The 18,363-nt window shown below is 46.8% G+C and overlaps 1 protein-coding gene across 1 annotated transcript in view; it reads left to right on the plus strand.

Annotated features, from left to right (window-relative positions):
* Nucleotides 1-17,720, plus strand: part of LOC144784216 (vomeronasal type-2 receptor 26-like) — a 172,080-nt gene extending 154,360 nt beyond the window's left edge. Inside the window, exon 4 of the mRNA XM_078662870.1 lies at nucleotides 16,813-17,720. Within this exon, the coding sequence (XP_078518996.1) occupies nucleotides 16,813-17,720 (908 nt within the window). The remainder of the gene's footprint in view (nucleotides 1-16,812) is intronic.
* Nucleotides 17,721-18,363: the final 643 nt, after the last annotated feature.

Consider the following 18,363-nt stretch of genomic DNA (forward strand, 5'->3'; position numbering starts at 1 on the left):
ACCACTTACGAACTTTGTTTCAACTCTTCAAGCTACACGCACTTCACATACCAGAGTGCTTAGGGGCGATCCGGAGGAGAGGCTAGCGGTGTGCGATCCATCGTAGATTTCTGTTAAAGGGCTCCCATGAGCCCCCAATCTGACGAGCTTTTGGAGACGCACCTGCGCACCGGAGAGGCATCGAGGCCTGTGACGGTTACTTGGCGGCCTTCTCATCCACCCCAAATTCTTTCTCTACTGATGAGGGAAACTATCCCGAAACCCGGGCCATGTCTCGGGTCTAGAGATCTTGGGAACAACAAGTACTTACTTGCACCAATTTTCGTGTACCACGTACGAACTTTGTTTCAACTCTTCAAGCTACACGCACTTCACATACCAGAGTGCTTAGGGGCAATCCAGAGGAGAGGCTAGCGGGGTGCGATCCATCGTAGATTTCTGTTAAAGGGCTCCCATGAGCTCCCAAGCTGACGAGTTTTTGGAGACGCACCTGAGCGCCGGAGAGGCATCGAGGCCTGTGACGGTCACTTGGCGGCCTTTTCATCCACCCCAAATTCTTTCTGGACTGATGAGGGAAACTATCCCGAAACCCGGGCCATGTCTCGGGTCTAGAGATCTTGGGAACAACAAGTACTTACTTGCACCAACTTTTGTGAAACACTCACGAACTTTGTTTCAACTCTTCAAACTACATGCACTTCACATACCAGAGTGCTTAGGGGCGATCCGGAGGAGAGGCTAGCAATGTGCGATCCATCATAGATTTCTGTTAAAGGGCTCCCATGAGCCCCCAAACTGACGAGCTTTTGGAGGCACACCTGCGCGCCGGAGAGGCATCGAGGCCTGTGACGGTTACTTGGCGGCCTCCTCATCCACCCCAAATTCTTTCTCTACTGATGAGGAAAACTATCCCGAAACCCGGGCCATGCCTCGGGTCTAGGGATCTGGGAACAACAAGTACTTACTTGCATCAACTTTGGTTAACCACTTACGAACTTTGTTTCAACTCTTCAAGCTACACGCACTTCATATACCAGAGTGCTTAGGGGCGATCGGTAGGAGAGGCTAGCGGTGTGCGATCCATCGTAGATTTCTTTTAATGGGCTCCCATGAGCCCCCAAGCTGACGAGCTTTTGGAGACGCACCTCTGCACCGGAGAGGCATCGAGGCCTGTGACGGTTACTTGGCGGCCTTCTCATCCACCCCAATTTCTTTCTCTACTGATGAGGGAAACTATCCCGAAACCCGGGCCATGTCTCGGGTCTAGAGATCTTGGGAACAACAAGTACTTACTTGCACCAACTTTGGTGAACCACTTACGAACTTTGTTTCAACTCTTCAAGCTACAAGCACTTCACATACCAGAGTGCTTAGGGGCGATCCGAAGGAGAGGCTAGCGGTGTGTGATCCATCATAGATTTCTGTTAAAGGGCTCCCATGAGCCCCCAAGCTGACGAGCTATTGGAGACGCACCTGCGCGCCGGAGAGGCATCGAGGCCTGTGACGGTTACTTGGCGGCCTTCTCATCCACCCCAAATTCTTTCTCTACTGATGAGGGAAACTATCCCGAAACCCGGGCCATGTCTCGGGTCTAGAGATCTTGGGAACAACAAGTACTTACTTGCACCAACTTTGGTGAACCACTTACGAACTTTGTTTCAACTCTTCAAGCTACAAGCACTTCACATACCAGAGTGCTTAGGGGCGATCCGGAGGAGAGGGTAGCAGTGTGCGATTCATCGTAGATTTCTGTTAAAGGGCTCCCATGAGCCCCCAAGCTGATGAGCTTTTGGAGACGCACCTGCGCACCGGAGAGGCATCGAGGCCTGTGACGGTTACTTGGCGGCCTTCTCATCCACCCCAAATTCTTTCTCTACTGATGAGGGAAACTATCCCGAAACCCGGGCCATGTCTCGGGTCTAGAGATCTTGGGAACAACAAGTACTTACTTGCACCAACTTTCGTGTACCACTTACGAACTTTGTTTCAACTCTTCAAGCTACACGCACTTCACATACCAGAGTGCTTAGGGGCAATCCAGAGGAGAGGCTAGCGGGGTGCGATCCATCGTAGATTTCTGTTAAAGGGCTCCCATGAGCTCCCAAGCTGACGAGTTTTTGGAGACGCACCTGAGCGCCGGAGAGGCATCGAGGCCTGTGACGGTCACTTGGCGGCCTTTTCATCCACCCCAAATTCTTTCTGGACTGATGAGGGAAACTATCCCGAAACCCGGGCCATGTCTCGGGTCTAGAGATCTTGGGAACAACAAGTACTTACTTGCACCAACTTTTGTGAAACAATCACGAACTTTGTTTCAACTCTTCAAACTACATGCACTTCACATACCAGAGTGCTTAGGGGCGATCCGGAGGAGAGGCTAGCAATGTGCGATCCATCATAGATTTCTGTTAAAGGGCTCCCATGAGCCCCCAAACTGACAAGCTTTTGGAGGCACACCTGCGCGCCGGAGAGGCATCGAGGCCTGTGACGGTTACTTGGCGGCCTCCTCATCCACCCCAAATTCTTTCTCTACTGATGAGGGAAACTATCCCGAAACCCGGGCCATGCCTCGGGTCTAGGGATCTGGGAACAACAAGTACTTACTTGCATCAACTTTGGTTAACCACTTACGAACTTTGTTTCAACTCTTCAAGCTACACGCACTTCATGTACCAGAGTGCTTAGGGGCGATCGGTAGGAGAGGCTAGCGGTGTGCGATCCATCGTAGATTTCTTTTAAAGGGCTCCCATGAGCCCCCAAGCTGACGAGCTTTTGGAGACGCACCTCTGCACCGGAGAGGCATCGAGGCCTGTGACGGTTACTTGGCGGCCTTCTCATCCACCCCAATTTCTTTCTCTACTGATGAGGGAAACTATCCCGAAACCCGGGCCATGTCTCGGGTCTAGAGATCTTGGGAACAACAAGTACTTACTTGCACCAACTTTGGTGAACCACTTACAAACTTTGTTTCAACTCTTCAAGCTACAAGCACTTCACATACCAGAGTGCTTAGGGGCGATCCGAAGGAGAGGCTAGCGGTGTGTGATTCATCATAGATTTCTGTTAAAGGGCTCCCATGAGCCCCCAAGCTGACGAGCTATTGGAGACGCACCTGCGCGCCGGAGAGGCATCGAGGCCTGTGACGGTTACTTGGCGGCCTTCTCATCCACCCCAAATTCTTTCTCTACTGATGAGGGAAACTATCCCGAAACCTGGGCCATGTCTCGGGTCTAGAGATCTTGGGAACAACAAGTACTTACTTGCACCAACTTTGTTGAACCACGTACGAACTTTGTTTCAACTCTTCAAGCTACACGCACTTCACATAACAGAGTGCTTAGGGGCGATCCGGAGGAGAGGCTAGCGGTGTGCGATCCATCGTAGATTTCTGTTAAAGGACTCCCATGAGCCCTCAAGGTGACGAGCTTTTGGAGACGCACCTGCACGCCAGAGAGACATCGAGGCCTGTGACGGTTACTTGGCGGCCTTCTCACCCACCCCAAATTCTTTCTCTACTGATGAGGGAAATTATCCCGAAACCCGGGCCATGTCTCGGGTCTAGAGATCTTGGGAACAACAAGTACTTACTTGCACCAACTTTGGTCAACCACTTACGAACTTTGTTTCAACTCTTCAAGCTACACGCACTTCACACACCAGAGTGCTTAGGGGCGATCCGGAGGAGAGGCTAGCGGTGTGCGATCCATCGTAGAATTCTGTTAAAGGGCTCCCATGAGCCCCCGAGCTGACGAGCGTTTGGAGACACACCTGCGCGCCGGAGAGGCATCGAGGCCTGTGACGGTTACTTGGTGGCCTTCTCATCCCCCCTAAATTCCTTCTCTACTGATGAGGGAAACTATCCCGAAACCCAGGCCATGTCTCGGGTCTAGAGATCTTGGGAACAACAAGTACTTACTTGCACCAACTTTGGTGAACCACTTACGAACTTTGTTTCAACTCTTCAAGCTACACGCACTTCACATACCAGAGTGCTTAGGGGCGATCCGGAGGAGAGGCTAGCGGTGTGGGATCCATCGTAGATTTATGTTAAAGGGCTCCCAGGAGCCCCCAAGCTGACGAGCTTTTGGAGACGCACCTGCGCTCCGGAGAGGCATCAAGGCCTGTGACAGTTACTTGGCGGCCTTGTCATCCACCCCAAATTCTTTCTCTACTGATGAGGGAAACTATCCCAAAACCCGAGCCATGTCTTGGGTCTAGAGATCTTGGGAACAACAAGTACTTACTTGCACCAACTTTGGCGAACCACTTACGAACTTTGTTTCAACTCTTCAAGCTATACGCACTTCACATACCAGAGTGCTTATGGACTATCCGGAGGAGAGGCTAGCGGTGTGCGATCCATCGTACATTTTTCTTCGATGTCTGTCTTTGTCAGTCTGTCGGTCTGTCTCTCTATACTCCATTAAGTTTCATCCCTCCTACCCTCTTTCTCGTTTCCCCAGTTGTCTCTGTCTATATCCATCTTAACCATGTTTTCACTTCTCTCTTTTTCATTCTTTTTACTCTCTCTCTTCCTACACTGCTTTGTCTCCATTTGGTCTTTTGTTTACTCTATCCACTGTTGTCCTCCCTTTCTTCTCTCAATTCTCCTAGGTTCCCTTTCATTCTGCTACTCTGTCTCTCCATGTTGTGCTCTCTTCCTCTCTCCATTGTCTGCCTTTCTCTTCATCTATGTTTTATTTCTTCTGTCTTTCATCTGAAACCGCCTATGCCACACTACTCCCCATGCGACCATCTATACATATGAGCAAGCGACAGAGGTGAAGTATAAAGACACAGAGGTTTGAATAAGAGGGAAGAAGCAAACACCTATGGTATCAAGCAAATAGGAGAGATAAACTAAGAGAGACAGAAGGGGCCAAGGAAAAGATCAAAGATCAGACAAAGATGTTGATACTCGGGTCAATTCACAAGCTGCATTTGGTAGCACAAACGATAGTACTAATCACATATTACAAAATACTATTCAACAGTCTACATCCAGAGGCCTACGTCTCTGTCTCTCCTAATATTTAAATGCCGAGACCTCTCTCTCGTTGGAGGAGATCTCCATAAACATACATCTATGTTTTTGTTGTAAATGTGGATTAGGGGCAGGGTGCAATTACTTACTACAAACTGAGAGGGGACTAGAGAGTGTTAAGGAGGAGTTAAGGGAGGCTCAAGGATGGATTTTGGGAGGGACAAGCATTATCCCACTAAAGAGTAAGGCCATTGCTATTCACAGACCTAGAGTAATCCCAGCAGCACGCACAGTCAACCACTGGTACTGCAACACTCCTAGAGAAATAATAGAGACAGAGACTTAAAATAATACTATACAGCAAATACTGTTAAAATAAATTAATGTATTTTTAATTTTTATATACTGTAATTCTCAATGCAAACCTATTTCCAATGTGTTGTACACATAAGAGGTCCCACAAACACCCTATACTCTCCCCATGGGGTCAGGGGACTTCTACCCTGACCCTTTCTATCACTCTCATTGGTTAATTTCAGCTCCCGGGGACCGCGTCCTGCTACATAACATGGTGGCCGCAACTTTCTACAGAGGTTGCTCCCAGCCAATCACAGCATTCCTGTTGGTCCTCAAATTTGTGATTCATTGCAAAATAGGCCCAAAGGATCTGTGCATATAGATCTGTAAATTTATTTTTACATTAGTATCTCAAAGCCTACAGAAAGAACCCTTTTTGTTGTTTGGTGTAAATTCATTCAGTAGTTTTCGAGATATTTTAGGAAAAACAAATGTCTATATCAAAGATGCAATATTAATTTTGTATTCATATAAAATAGTTTAGCAACAGTTTAAATGTAATAATAAATGTAACCTCAGTTATTAAAAAAATTAATTGATTTAAATACATTTTCTCTATACTTTTTGGTCATTTTTTACTACATAATAAATAAATAAATATAAACATGTCACGTTTGGTAGGGTTTTAAAAAAATAAATCTATAAAAAGACATCTTTGTTAAATTTAATATATTTTAATTAATTAAATATTTAGTTCAAAATTAGCCTACTTGTGCTGTTGTATTACTTTATTTTGTTCTACTGAGAAAATACATAGTTAATATTAAGTTATATTAATAGTAACCATAGGAATATGTTTTATATGTTTTTTTAATGTTGAATATATTTTTTTAAGTTTCACTCCACTTTACCATGGGGAGATATCTGCCCAGTGGTTAAGAACTCCGCCTATATGTGAAAAGTTATTAGTTGTGACTTTCCACTTATAAAATGAGGCTCTTCCTCCGTGCTTCATGGAGTGGGAACACATAATTTTACACTATGGGGCCGATTACGATGAGGCTCGTTAAGGCTCTGACCGACAGTCAGAGCCTTCAGGGCCGCATCGTAATGGGCTGCTTGGTTTTGGTTCTAGGTGGTCCGAAAGTAAACCAGCTGGTCATACCGGCTGGCTTCCGACGGCCAGTATGAAGCCAGCCAGTAATCTCAAGGGTGGGCCTTTCCGCCCTTGAGAGTACGATGCACAGTTTTCAGCAAGGTTTCCATGCCAGCCTATCCGACATGGAAACCATGTCAGAAACATGATTGTAAGCCCACAATGGGGCCCCCTGGGTGTGCAGACTCCTGTTGGGGCCCAAAGAGGGCACCTATGGTGCCTCTCTGTTGCTCCCTGCATCCGTGGCAGGCTCCTAACCTGCACCCCGTGGCAGGCACCTGTAGGTGCCTGCCACGGGCTGCAAGAATGAACCACCCCTCCCATTTCCCTATGGGAGCATGCATTACGGCCATAATGCATGCTCCATAGTGAAATGTAGGAATGTGACTGAACAGCGTTAAGTCGCATCCTAATTATGGGAGTGGGACCGCTGACCGGGTGTGTGTCAGTCCCAGGACCGAGTCAGTGTCAGGCGGAAGGAATTCCTCCCGACATCAAAATAAGACCCTATGTAGTACATTTACACTCGGAAATAGTGAAAAGCCAAAATGAATACATTTACTACAAAGTGTAAGAGTAAATTTAAATGTGTGGATTTTCTCATTTGTAAATTTCCTACATTTGGTTATTCACCATGCCCAAATGTAAAATGAATACATAATAATTTTTAAATAACATTAAAGAAAAGAAACAACCTAGCAATTTTATTTTCAGTTACTATTTATTAAACTTAATCAAAAATTGTATTTAATGAATGGATTTTTTTTTAATTGAATTTGAAAAAAAACTGTTAATTGCTAAACTAATTAAATATTTAATTATTAATTGTGTATACTTTTTAAGGCACGCACACAAAAACACATACACACATATGCACATAATTTAAAAGTAAACCTAATTTAATTATTTTGACATTTTATTTTTCTACAGAGTGTTTTATTGCATCTCTGCCTCCATTATTTTCTATGGGAGTGTTTCGCACAAACTGTGAGTGGTTTTGTGTGGAGCTGAACTCACTTCAAGGCTTTGATGGCTTTCGTTTGCTGCAGTTGTTTATGTTTTTTGAACTTTTGAAAGTATCTTTTTTTTATTTGTATACATCTGGGTAGAAAGCAGATAGCCTACCACAACTAATCCATGACTTGTCTCCAGACTCCCCACACTTTGTCGAATTTCTTAGGACATCCCTGTAGTTTGTACACCATTAATTTTTTCATTGCCCATACACCAATCCACGTTGGTCTCCCAACTTGTCTCCTTGAGGACCTCACTACCACGGTGGGTGATAAATTCTGCAAGGCTGAAGAATTTGTAGAGTTTTGCTCACTGTGAATTCCACTTGGAATGTGGAGTTCAGACAAAACTCTGTCAACTGCAGTGTGGTGGAGGTTTTTCTCATCTGCGGCTCCTCAATGGCGTGCCAAATTCTGACTGCTCACGAAACTCTACATCATTACACAAAAACTGCGTGAGTTCCTCTCACCCCTAATCACTACCCCCCACATTCCAAAGACATCCTGCTTGGCTACCATAAGAGCTGTACTGCAAAAGAGCAGGGCGTATCTGTCTAGGGACTTGTTGCTCCATATGCCCAGGGCTACCATCTGGGGGGGCGTCAGTTCGATCGTACAGTCTAGGACTCTGAGAGCCACCTCCAAATACCCCCCCCCCAGTATTTCCAGAGGAATGGACAGTCCCACAAGATGTGGACTATGGTTTCACTCTATCCACAGCCTCTCTTACAGCTGTACCACCATTCAGAACAGTCTGAAATGGATATAATAAGCTTGGTGGGGCAGCTTCAGTTGTATTAGCAGAAACTGTCCCAAATGGCTACTTCTTGTGGGTATCTGCAGGTTGCCCCCTCAGTTGTCATCCTCCATTTTACCCAGGACCACCTCCCACTTCTCCCTGAGGCTATCCAGTGTGGGAATGGGTTGGTCTTTTGTTGTAGGGTGGAATGTATTTGAGACACCACAAGGCTGGTAAGGGGGGGACTAACAATCTGTACTCTAAGGGAGATTCAGCTGGGGCCTGTATCAGGGCCTCCACATGTGGGCGAAGGAGGTAACTTAGGGCCTCATTACAATGTCAGTTAAAAAGCAATCAGACTGACCCCTTGTCGGAATCATTACTGACTGACTCAGTTTTGGGGAGTTTGACTGATCGAATACGATGTTTCGAAACACCGTTCAGTCGAACTCCCATTGACTTCAATGGGAGCCTGTGTTCTGACCAACAACACAGGCTTCCATTGAAGAAAGGGGTGGTTGCAGAAAACCTTGCACTCTGTGGCGGGCACCCCATGATGCCTGCCACACAGTGCATGGTTGTGACGAGGGGTCCCATGAGTACCCCCATGGCCCACAACCGGAGACCTTTGAGTGAAGGGGGGACGGCTACAGGTCCCCATAGTCAGTTTCTGACAGCAGTTCTGTGTCAGACAAACTGAGTTGGAAAGGCTGCCCGAATCGGATATAGTAATACATTTGTCAGAAACGCAGTTCATAGACCTTTCCAATTCGTCTCCGACCGACTCGGTTTCTCCGAATGCCGGTCTGAACCAAGTCGGAAAGATCAAGTCCGAACAGTTACCTTCTATCGTAATTGGTCAGTCGTAAATTTTAAATGCAATAAACAATCAGAAATCCGGGGTCTATAAAAACCAACTACTTATTAGAAGAAGAAACTACACTCCTATCACCTCAAAAAAGTATACCTCAGGAGAAAGAGAAAGTAGAACAGTGGAGAATCAGAGGATGAAAGAACCCTTGTTGTCAACAACAAGGGTTCTTTCATCCTCTGATTTTCCACTGTCCTACTGTCTGTTTCTCCTGAGGTATACTTTTTGGAGGCAATAGGAGTGTCGTTTCTTCTTCTAATAAGTAGTTGGTTATTATAGACCCCATATTTTTGATTGTTTATTGCATTATAGAGTTGGGGATTGAACCTGGTTTGTGTCTTTAAACTCTCTTGGACCCTCTATTACCTATTTGTTTAATTACAGTTGGAAATGTTTCCAAGTCTGACTGAGCATTCTCTTGAGCCCCCATAGTTGCTTTCATTCTCTTCTGAGTCCTTCATCAATGCCTCCTTTTAGTTGCTTGACCCCCAAAATCTGCAGCTCTGGATGTCCGCAACCACCTTGACTTATTCCCCCTCGGGCTCCAAGGTCTTCTGTGCCTCGGTTTTTGCCTCCTCCACTTTTGATTAGTAAATTGTTTGCCTCGATACGGGAGGGGGTAGCAACCCGACTACCAGGCATTCCCAGGTGCGTGGAAAAAGCGGGTTTAAGGTTGTGTGGAGGTGTTGCTTTACCCCACAGAAATTATTTCTTTGTTTTTGGATGGCATTGGCATAGTTAGGAAAAATATTCACTTTGGCATCCTCCATTTGCCAGGGTCTGTGTGCCCATGCCAAATGCAGGATATGGTCCCTGTCGTGGAAGTTATACGGGGATTCCACCATTGGTTGAGATAGTTTGGCTTGTTTAACCATCAGCATTTTGGCTGTTTTGCCTTTGAGAACCTCATTGGGGAGCTAGTCCTCCAGAAACATGCATGGCTCCTCCTTTAACTCTGGGACTCCCACTCTTCTCACATTGTTCTGTCTTGAACGCCCTTCTGTATCTTCGTCATTTTCCTAAAGTTGGGCAACTGTTTGTAGAAGGGCCTGAAATTCTGAATTGCTGCCCCTAACCCGAGGCCCCAGATCTCCCCGGATTTGCTCTGTTCCATCCACTCTCTCCACCAGTTTCTTATTGTCTGTCCTCGGGAGACCAAGATCCAAGGCTAAGGCTTTCTTCTTCTTGTCTGGGGCTCGTTTTGTGTTCTTAATTGCTGGATAGTGGCTATGTGATTCTTTAGTCCATTCTCTGGTGGACTACCACCATCCCTGCTGTATGGGAGTCTCGGAGGGTCTGACATGGCACCCATATTCCTTGGCTTTGAGGCGACTGCCTCCCTAGGTCTCAGGGGCACCCCTTGGTCATCCATCATTCAGGGTGGGTTGCAGTGTGAGGTCTGATGTTTGGTCAGACTCCGTCTTTAAGGCCACCTTACACAAGGGAAGTGTGGGTCTTCTGCCCCAACCAGGGACTCCCTTCTTGAACCCCTTTGGGGCCAACCGTGTAGCTGCAATGTTTACAGTGCACTCCCCAGCAGGACGTCAACCCACAGCCCCTCCCACAGGCACAAGCACCCTCCGCCTACCTCTTAGCTCCACAGCCCGTCACTGCATCAGTCTCAGCTCCAGCTCTCATGATATCCAGTGTCTCCCCTCTTTTGCGTCTCACCTCCTGCTCACAGCCAAGAGGGACAAGTGTGCTTCAGGGGGGCTGCTCTGCGCTCCATCAAGGTCCTTCAGTACCCCCATGTAGACACCACCTGAGCGGGCCTCTTCACACTGCTCAGAGGTGCCTCTTTATGGTACTCATTTCTTGTTAACCTCTCTAGAGGTCATTCTTCAGACGGTCGCACTACAGGGGGGGGGCCTTCCCTGACTTCCCGGAGTCTGCTGGGCTCCAGTTGGTCCCTTCTATGGCCTCCTGTGGTCTGCATCAAGTCCGTGGCCCCACAGGCCCTCAAGCCGCCTGGATGTCATTGTGCTGTTTGCTCAGTCAGAGCCCCAAATCTCAGGGTCCCCCCTGCCTCCATTGTCCCGCTAGACCAATCAGGGTTCTTTAAGTGGCACAGGCACCCAGACGGCCCCCACACTTTGTACATTGGTCACCACCTATCGTCTTGGCCTCCCTCCTGGCTATGTTGGAACCTGCTTTTGCCCGTTTCAGTGGCCCCCTCCACTCTGCTTACATATGCCTGCCACTCTGGGGGCACATTGTGGAGGGGGGCTTGTATATCCAGGATGTTGGGCCAGGCCATGAACAGAGCTCCTCAAAATGCCTCATTCCTGACGGCCATCTTAGCCTTGCCCCCATTTGCTACTATTGTGTCACCATTAGGGCAGTAGGAACCTTAGGCATGAAATTTGTGAATAACAATGGTCTTATTTATTTGTGAATGGTTGCTGGTATTAGCATGTTCATTAATAAACTTCTCCTTACCTCATCCTAATCCCCTCCTTTCTCCTCCCTAAACTACTCCCATTTACCTGCAGCTATTCCCTATTTTTGCACCGCTCCCAGATTCCCTTTTACATTAACAACAAAAGGGCCCAAATCCGATGTCGGACGGTCCGGAGTCCATCCGACATTAGTTGGGAACTGGAACCGAATGACCTCCTGTCTTTGGTTCCAGCTTCGCAAATAGGGTTGGTCGCAATCCTGTTCTTTACAATGGGAGCATGCATTCTGGACGGAATGCATGCTTTCATTGCAAAGAGCAGAGGTGCAGTTCATCCATGCACCTCAAAGTGCCAGTCACCGTGTGCACGGTTCATCAGGTGGGCACGATAAGTGCCCTCTAGGCTACCATTTGGCGGCCTTGCACCCATGGGGGTCCTGCTGGGGGCCCCAAAATCAGATTCCCAAAGCCTTTCTGTGTCATAAAGGCCAGCACAGAAAGGTTGTGGGAATCAGCCGTTGTAATCCCTCTGCTGGAAATAGCCGACCGAGGGATTACTGAATGCTTCGGAATGGCAAACGGTGTCTCTGAGCCCATCAGAGACCATTCAGAAATTCGTTTCAGATTCCCTTTTGACCGACCCTATCAACATGGGTCGGTTGGAAAGGAATCTAACCTGCCGATTATGATGCGGTCTGAAGGGCTCCAACAGATGGTCAGAGCCATTTCAGCTTGCATCATAATCGGGCCCTTAGTAGGGGTGGGCGGAATTTGTGAAATTGCCTTTCGCAAAATTCCGCGAAACGGCAAAAAACTGAGCAAACACGCAGAATTTTGCTTGCAGGGATTTCGGGGGTGGGACTTCTTTGCGAGTTCACATGCCTCTTGTGTTTATAAAAGGTTAGAGACCGATCAGAGCAGGAGATGAGGAGAAAGAAGATCCTGGTCATATGAACTGTACGGGGATTGCGCTCGTGAAAGACAAGGATAAAAAGGCCTCAATCAAGCATCACAGCTAATTTTCGACGGTAGATATGAGGAGAAAGCACACCTGCCCAGCCTCAACAAAGCTCACTATTTTTGTGGGCTGATTAATGAGTTACTGAATTTGAGCTAAAACTCGGGCACCTGCTTTATTTATATCTGTAAGTGCTTCCTGTTGAGCTTTAACTTTTGTGACAGGAGCATCGTGCTAGAATTAATCGTGCCCTGCATATTTATCCAAGAAGACGCCACCATTTTGTGCTATACCTCTACTCAACTGGAGTACGTTCTACTGATTAATCAGTAAGTGCTACCTCGTTGGGTAAATGTATAGTGCTTTTCCTACACTACAGTTGCGTAAAGGGCCAGAAGAGTTGTTTCCAGTGACCATGTGTGTGTAACTTTACCATCACGCTGAAGGGCGCCACAGTCCCTTGAGTGAGCTGTTCATCATAGTGGATAACGGGTGGGAAGACAGTGCACACCGCTAGTGTGTGTGGCGGGGCCAAATGGGCGGAGCTTCTATGCGAGTCCACATGCCTCTTGTGTTTATAAAAGGTCTGAAACCGATCAGAGCAGCAGATGAGGAGAAAGAAGCTCCTGGTCACAGAAACTGCACTGGGATTGCGCTCGTGAAAGTCAAGGATGCAGAGGCCTCGATCAAGCATCACAGCTAATTTTCAACAGCAGATATGGGGAGAAAGCACACCTGCCCAGCCTCACCAAAGCTCACGATTTTTTTGGGCTGATTAATGAGTTACTGAATTTGAGCTTAAACTCGGGCACCTGCTTTATTCATATCTGTAAGTGCTTCCTGTTGAGGTTTAATTTTTGTGACAGGAGTACTGTGCCAGAAAGAATCCTGCCCTGCATATTTATCCAAGAAGATGCCACCATTTGTGCAAAATAATTCTGATCCGCCGCGGATCGCCTAAGTTTTGACATTTTCGCTTTCTGCGTGGAACGTGAAAATGCCGAAATTTTACAATTTCCGCAAGCGGAACGGAATTTGACGCCCACCCCTAGCCCTTAGTAGAAAACACATGCATGTAAAACATACAACAGCTGGTGGTGGAGATTTTCAACCGAAGCTTTTTGACCTGCAATATGTAGGAAAGAAGGAGTACTACAGTAGTACTACTTTATGTACTACAAAGTGCAGTTTATGAAATAGACCCCTTTTGTGCCCTTCTCTGATTGTAAATGGGAAAATCATGCTTGAAGAAGGCAGAAGGAGGGCGAGTACGACCTGTACAAATTCTTTGCCCCAGGATATTCAGGATGGTGCCCCTTTTCTACCACACACACTCTTTTCTGCATTACGGTACAGTACCTTGCCCACTCAGGGCTCATACATCAGTTTTTTTCAGTAGAGTGAAATATCTTACTCACTCAGGCCACAGATCTCAATTACTGCACTACTCTACACTACTGTAGACACTCAGGCATAGAACAGTACAGTACATTGTACACTGATTGCACAGATGTTAGTGTCTGCAGCACAGTATGGTACTGTGCACACTCAGTGACAGATCTCACTTTCTGCAGCACAGCGCATTACCATGCAGACTCAGGGCACAGGTATTCAGTTTACAGATCAAAGGTGAGAGCTCCTAAGTTGCAGACATGTAACTGGAAGGTCATTTACGTAACATCTTAAATGGCAATCAAAGACCTCTTGGCATATGTGGCCCGGCTGCATTAAACTTCTGGTCTAAAGATAGACTTTAGATCTAAATTAAGGGATATATTTACAATGCCCCAGTGGCACTTTTACTGGGCATCTGTTTTGTGATTCTACGTAGGCGCAGTGTGCCGGCCTTTAGCCACAAGGCCAAGCAAAGACACCCTGTGTGGCTTTTCATGGCCTTGTAAATATGCATTAAGGCAATGCCTTACTCTGCCTGAAAGGGACGTTCCATGGGTGTTGTTGTGGGTGTTGACACTCCCTCAGACTTACAACATAGCGTAAATCTGAGTCAGTGTCAAAGCCAATGACTTCCCGAAGCATACAGAGAACGGGAACAATGTCCCCTTTGATGTCCCTTCCTGCTAAAAAATAATCATGCCAACGACACAGACTCCCTTACACCATTGTGAAAGGGTGCATGCATTGGCGCTCGGCTGCAGTTTGTGTGCCAGCGCTGACAGAAAGGACAGGAATGTGCTATATCTTGAAGATACGGTGCATTCCTCCCCTTATCTTTTGCTGTAGAGCAGCAGAGCCAAAAGGCATGTGGCACTGCCCTATGCATAAATATTTTAAATATGTGCCTCAGACTTAAGGTCCTAAGTTAGAATTCAGATGTAGAGTAAGACTTCAGGTCTAAACATAGAATTGAGGTCTACACGTTGATGTCAGGTCTAAAGATAGACTTTAGTTCTAAACTTAAACGTCAGGTCTAAGTTAAACTTTGTGAGTCTGGCCCCCTTCCTCTTCAGTTTACACATGTGACTTGGTCCATGCTACTTTGGTAAACCATACATCAATTAGTAGAAGAAATTGCCTCAAACACCCCCTTCTGAAGAAAAGCTTTCACTGGCACCAGTCAGAACAGAGTATCCCACCTGTGTGACAGGGGACAGGCAGCACACAACATGTGTCAATCCAAGATCTTTTGCACTATGGCATTCAAACATTATCCGAGGAATTCGTTCTAATTCGACTAGAATAAGATTTGTTTCCTCAAAAAAGCAACACTCTTTAGTCTGGAAAATACATAATAGGATTGATTCACATTAGATTTGATCAAGCAACCATTGGGAATATTTACAGGGGGATTGCGCCACTGGAACATCACTTTTACCAATGTTCCAGTGGCGCATTGCCCTGCATCAGATCTAGAAAGTGGCGTTAAGCCACTTTTTGTGGCTTAACGCCACTTTGTAAATATGGTACCCGTTTCTGCAGGTTTCTGCATGAAAGGGGTGTGCAATGGGTGTTGCTGTGGGTGATTCACCGCAACACCCATCTTTTTTTATGGTGCCCCAGATTTACATGGAGGCAGCTCCATGCAGGAGCGGGCATTAAAATTGCGAAACGAGGAGCGCACACATTGAAAGAACAAAATGACATTTTTTATTGTTTCTGTCAAAATTTATCAGAGGAAAACTTTGAGGGTGAGATAATTACCCCACAAACATGTGCTTGCACTGGGAGCAGAATTCAGACCTACACCTGCAAGCAGAGTCTAAATGAGAGTAGGGGACTCTCAAATCTGAGGTCAAAGCAGCCAAGCTGAGCAAGATTCCCTCCTCTCTGTAACACTCACCGACGGCGTCCCCCGACCTGAGGAGGTCTGACAGCAACAGAAGAACAATAAGAATAGCACAAGTCAGTCAAATTACAATGCTGATATGGTTTAGAAAGTCCACTTGTGTTTGAGAAGACAACATTCTGGAAAAAATTCTTTGGATTACTTGTGTACATTTACTCACAGTCTAACCCTTTAACTGATGCCATCAGCCGTTGGCTGTCGGGAGCACTACCTCGCTGGTGCTGCGAACGTCCAACGGCCGCCACGGCCCTGCCCACTCTGCACTGCCTCGAAAAAACGGCTGTGGCTAAACTGTTGAATACTGTTTTGTTGTTTACAGTATGATATTTATCTATTTATAGTCCAAACTTGACAGTGGAAACCTTAATTAGAGAACAAAGAGCTGTGAATGGAGGTATTGGGACGCAAGACCAGAGAGAGGAGACATTTCAAGATTGTGTCTATACGGCAGAGGAGGGGTCTTGAAGTTAATGGGGCTTATGTAAGTTCAGGAGATTAGATTAAAACATTGAGAAATTCACATAATGTGGCATAAGGGGCTGCATTTCCAACCCAGCAGCACCAGGGTAAATTCAGTAAGGAGACTTTTTCCAAGCAGGGGCCAGCCCCCTACATTACAGGTGATGCTAGATGATCCCTTCTCTAAAGATATTCTTTTATTGGCTGAGGACATGCCTCTGTGAAAAGGAGCATCTTCCTGTTGCCTATGTGCAGGACCCATTTAAGACTAATACACACATGTATGTAGACAGGATGAGTGTATCCACACCCTACAGCCAATCACTTCAAGAATGTGTTGGTATTACTCCTAGGTTTGTGATGGCACTCAAGCTCAGTATGGTGACTCCTGCAAGCTGGCAGTTGTGCCCATGTCTGTCCTTCTGGACACCTCAATGGAGATGCCGGGTCAATATCCTTTTTTAGTAATGACTTGCAAGGCCCAGTGTGCATGTTCCACAGACAGTACACCTGCACACAGGAACACATCTAGCCATAGGAAAGGTCTGAATAACTATAATGTGTCACATTCCACTCATCTCTCCCTGCTTGAAAGCATCTTCTGTGATACTGAACAATTTTCTTTTCCTGCAGATATGGCAAACTGCTTAGCATGCCCTGAAGATCAGTGGTCCAATCAGAAGAGAGATGCCTGTATTCCACGGATGATAGAGTTCTTGGCCTATGAGGATCTGCTGGGAGTTGCCTTAACTTCCATTACAAGTTTCTTCTCCCTCCTCACTGCTGGAGTGCTGGGAGTCTTTATTAAATACCGGAACACACCTCTGGTTAAAGCCAATAACAGGGATCTCAGCTACATCCTCCTCCTCTCCCTCCTGCTGTCCTTCCTCTGCTGTCTTCTGTTCATTGGACGCCCTTCAAAGACGTCCTGCCTCCTCCGGCAAACTACCTTTGGGATCATTTTCACTATTGCTGTTTCTTCAGTTTTAGCAAAAACTATCACAGTGATCATCGCCTTCAACGCCACAAAGCCGGGCAGCAAGCTCAGAAAGTGGGTGGACCCACGAGTGTCCAGACTTTTGGTGCTCTTCTGCTCACTTGGGGAGGTGGTGATCTGCACTGTGTGGCTCCTCCGCTCTGCCCCGTTTCCAGACATTGACACCAGATCAGAAATTGGGAAGATGATCTTACAATGCAACGAAGGTTCTGTGGCTGCGTTCTTTGCTGCGGTTGCTTATATGGGATTCTTGGCTCTTCTGAGTTTTGTTGTTGCCTCCATAGCTAGAAAGTTACCAGCTACTTTCAACGAGGCCCAGTTTATCACCTTCAGCATGCTGGTGTTCTGCAGCGTCTGGCTCTCCTTCATCGCAGCATACCTGAGCACCAAGGGCAGGTACATGGTGGCCGTGGAGGTCTTCGCCATCTTGACCTCCAGCGCTGGACTGCTGGGCTGTATCTTTATTCCCAAAGTCTACATCATCCTCCTTAGGCCTGAGCATAACACCAAAGAATATCTAATGGGGAGACAAGGGACCCTCTGAGACTTACAGGACTGGGATAGTTGTATCTCACAATACTGAGTGACAAATTATCGTTCTGTAACAATATCAAGTGCAGAATATTGGATAGCACTATATCGTCAAGTTAGGCATATATAAGTGTGTATTTAGATTTACTATTCTTAACTTCACATATATGGACCTAATTTGGATGTCGGACAGACTCATGTGCAACGCCTCCCTGTACTACGTGACAGGCACCATGCAGTGCCAGTCATTTGGTACAGGGATCTATTTGGGGGCACCATAGGTGCCCCCCACACCAAATGAAAAGGGCCTGGGGTGTAGGGGGCTTGTTACATGCTGGTTAACCGCCATGGAAAGGCTGGCTGGGTGGGACCATCCTAATCCAAACGGCTGTGCCTGGTGTACAACGCCACCATTTTAGGGATTGGGAGGCCCTCCACCGCATCTGTGGGCTCAAGGAGACGGTCGGATGCATGGCAGTCAGGATTTCCACCCGTCTGCAGCCCGCCGGCCATGAAAATATGGTGGGTGTAAAAGCTGCATTGGATGGCGGGGAGACTGCCACCAACAGCCTGTCAGTGTCTCCACCATCCTAATCAGCCCCTAAGTATCTTGACAACATTTATATCATCAAGGCACATCAGTGTGGAGGTAAAAA

This window comes from Lissotriton helveticus, chromosome 10 (assembly GCF_964261635.1).
Source record: "Lissotriton helveticus chromosome 10, aLisHel1.1, whole genome shotgun sequence".
Classification (NCBI taxonomy): domain Eukaryota; kingdom Metazoa; phylum Chordata; class Amphibia; order Caudata; family Salamandridae; genus Lissotriton; species Lissotriton helveticus.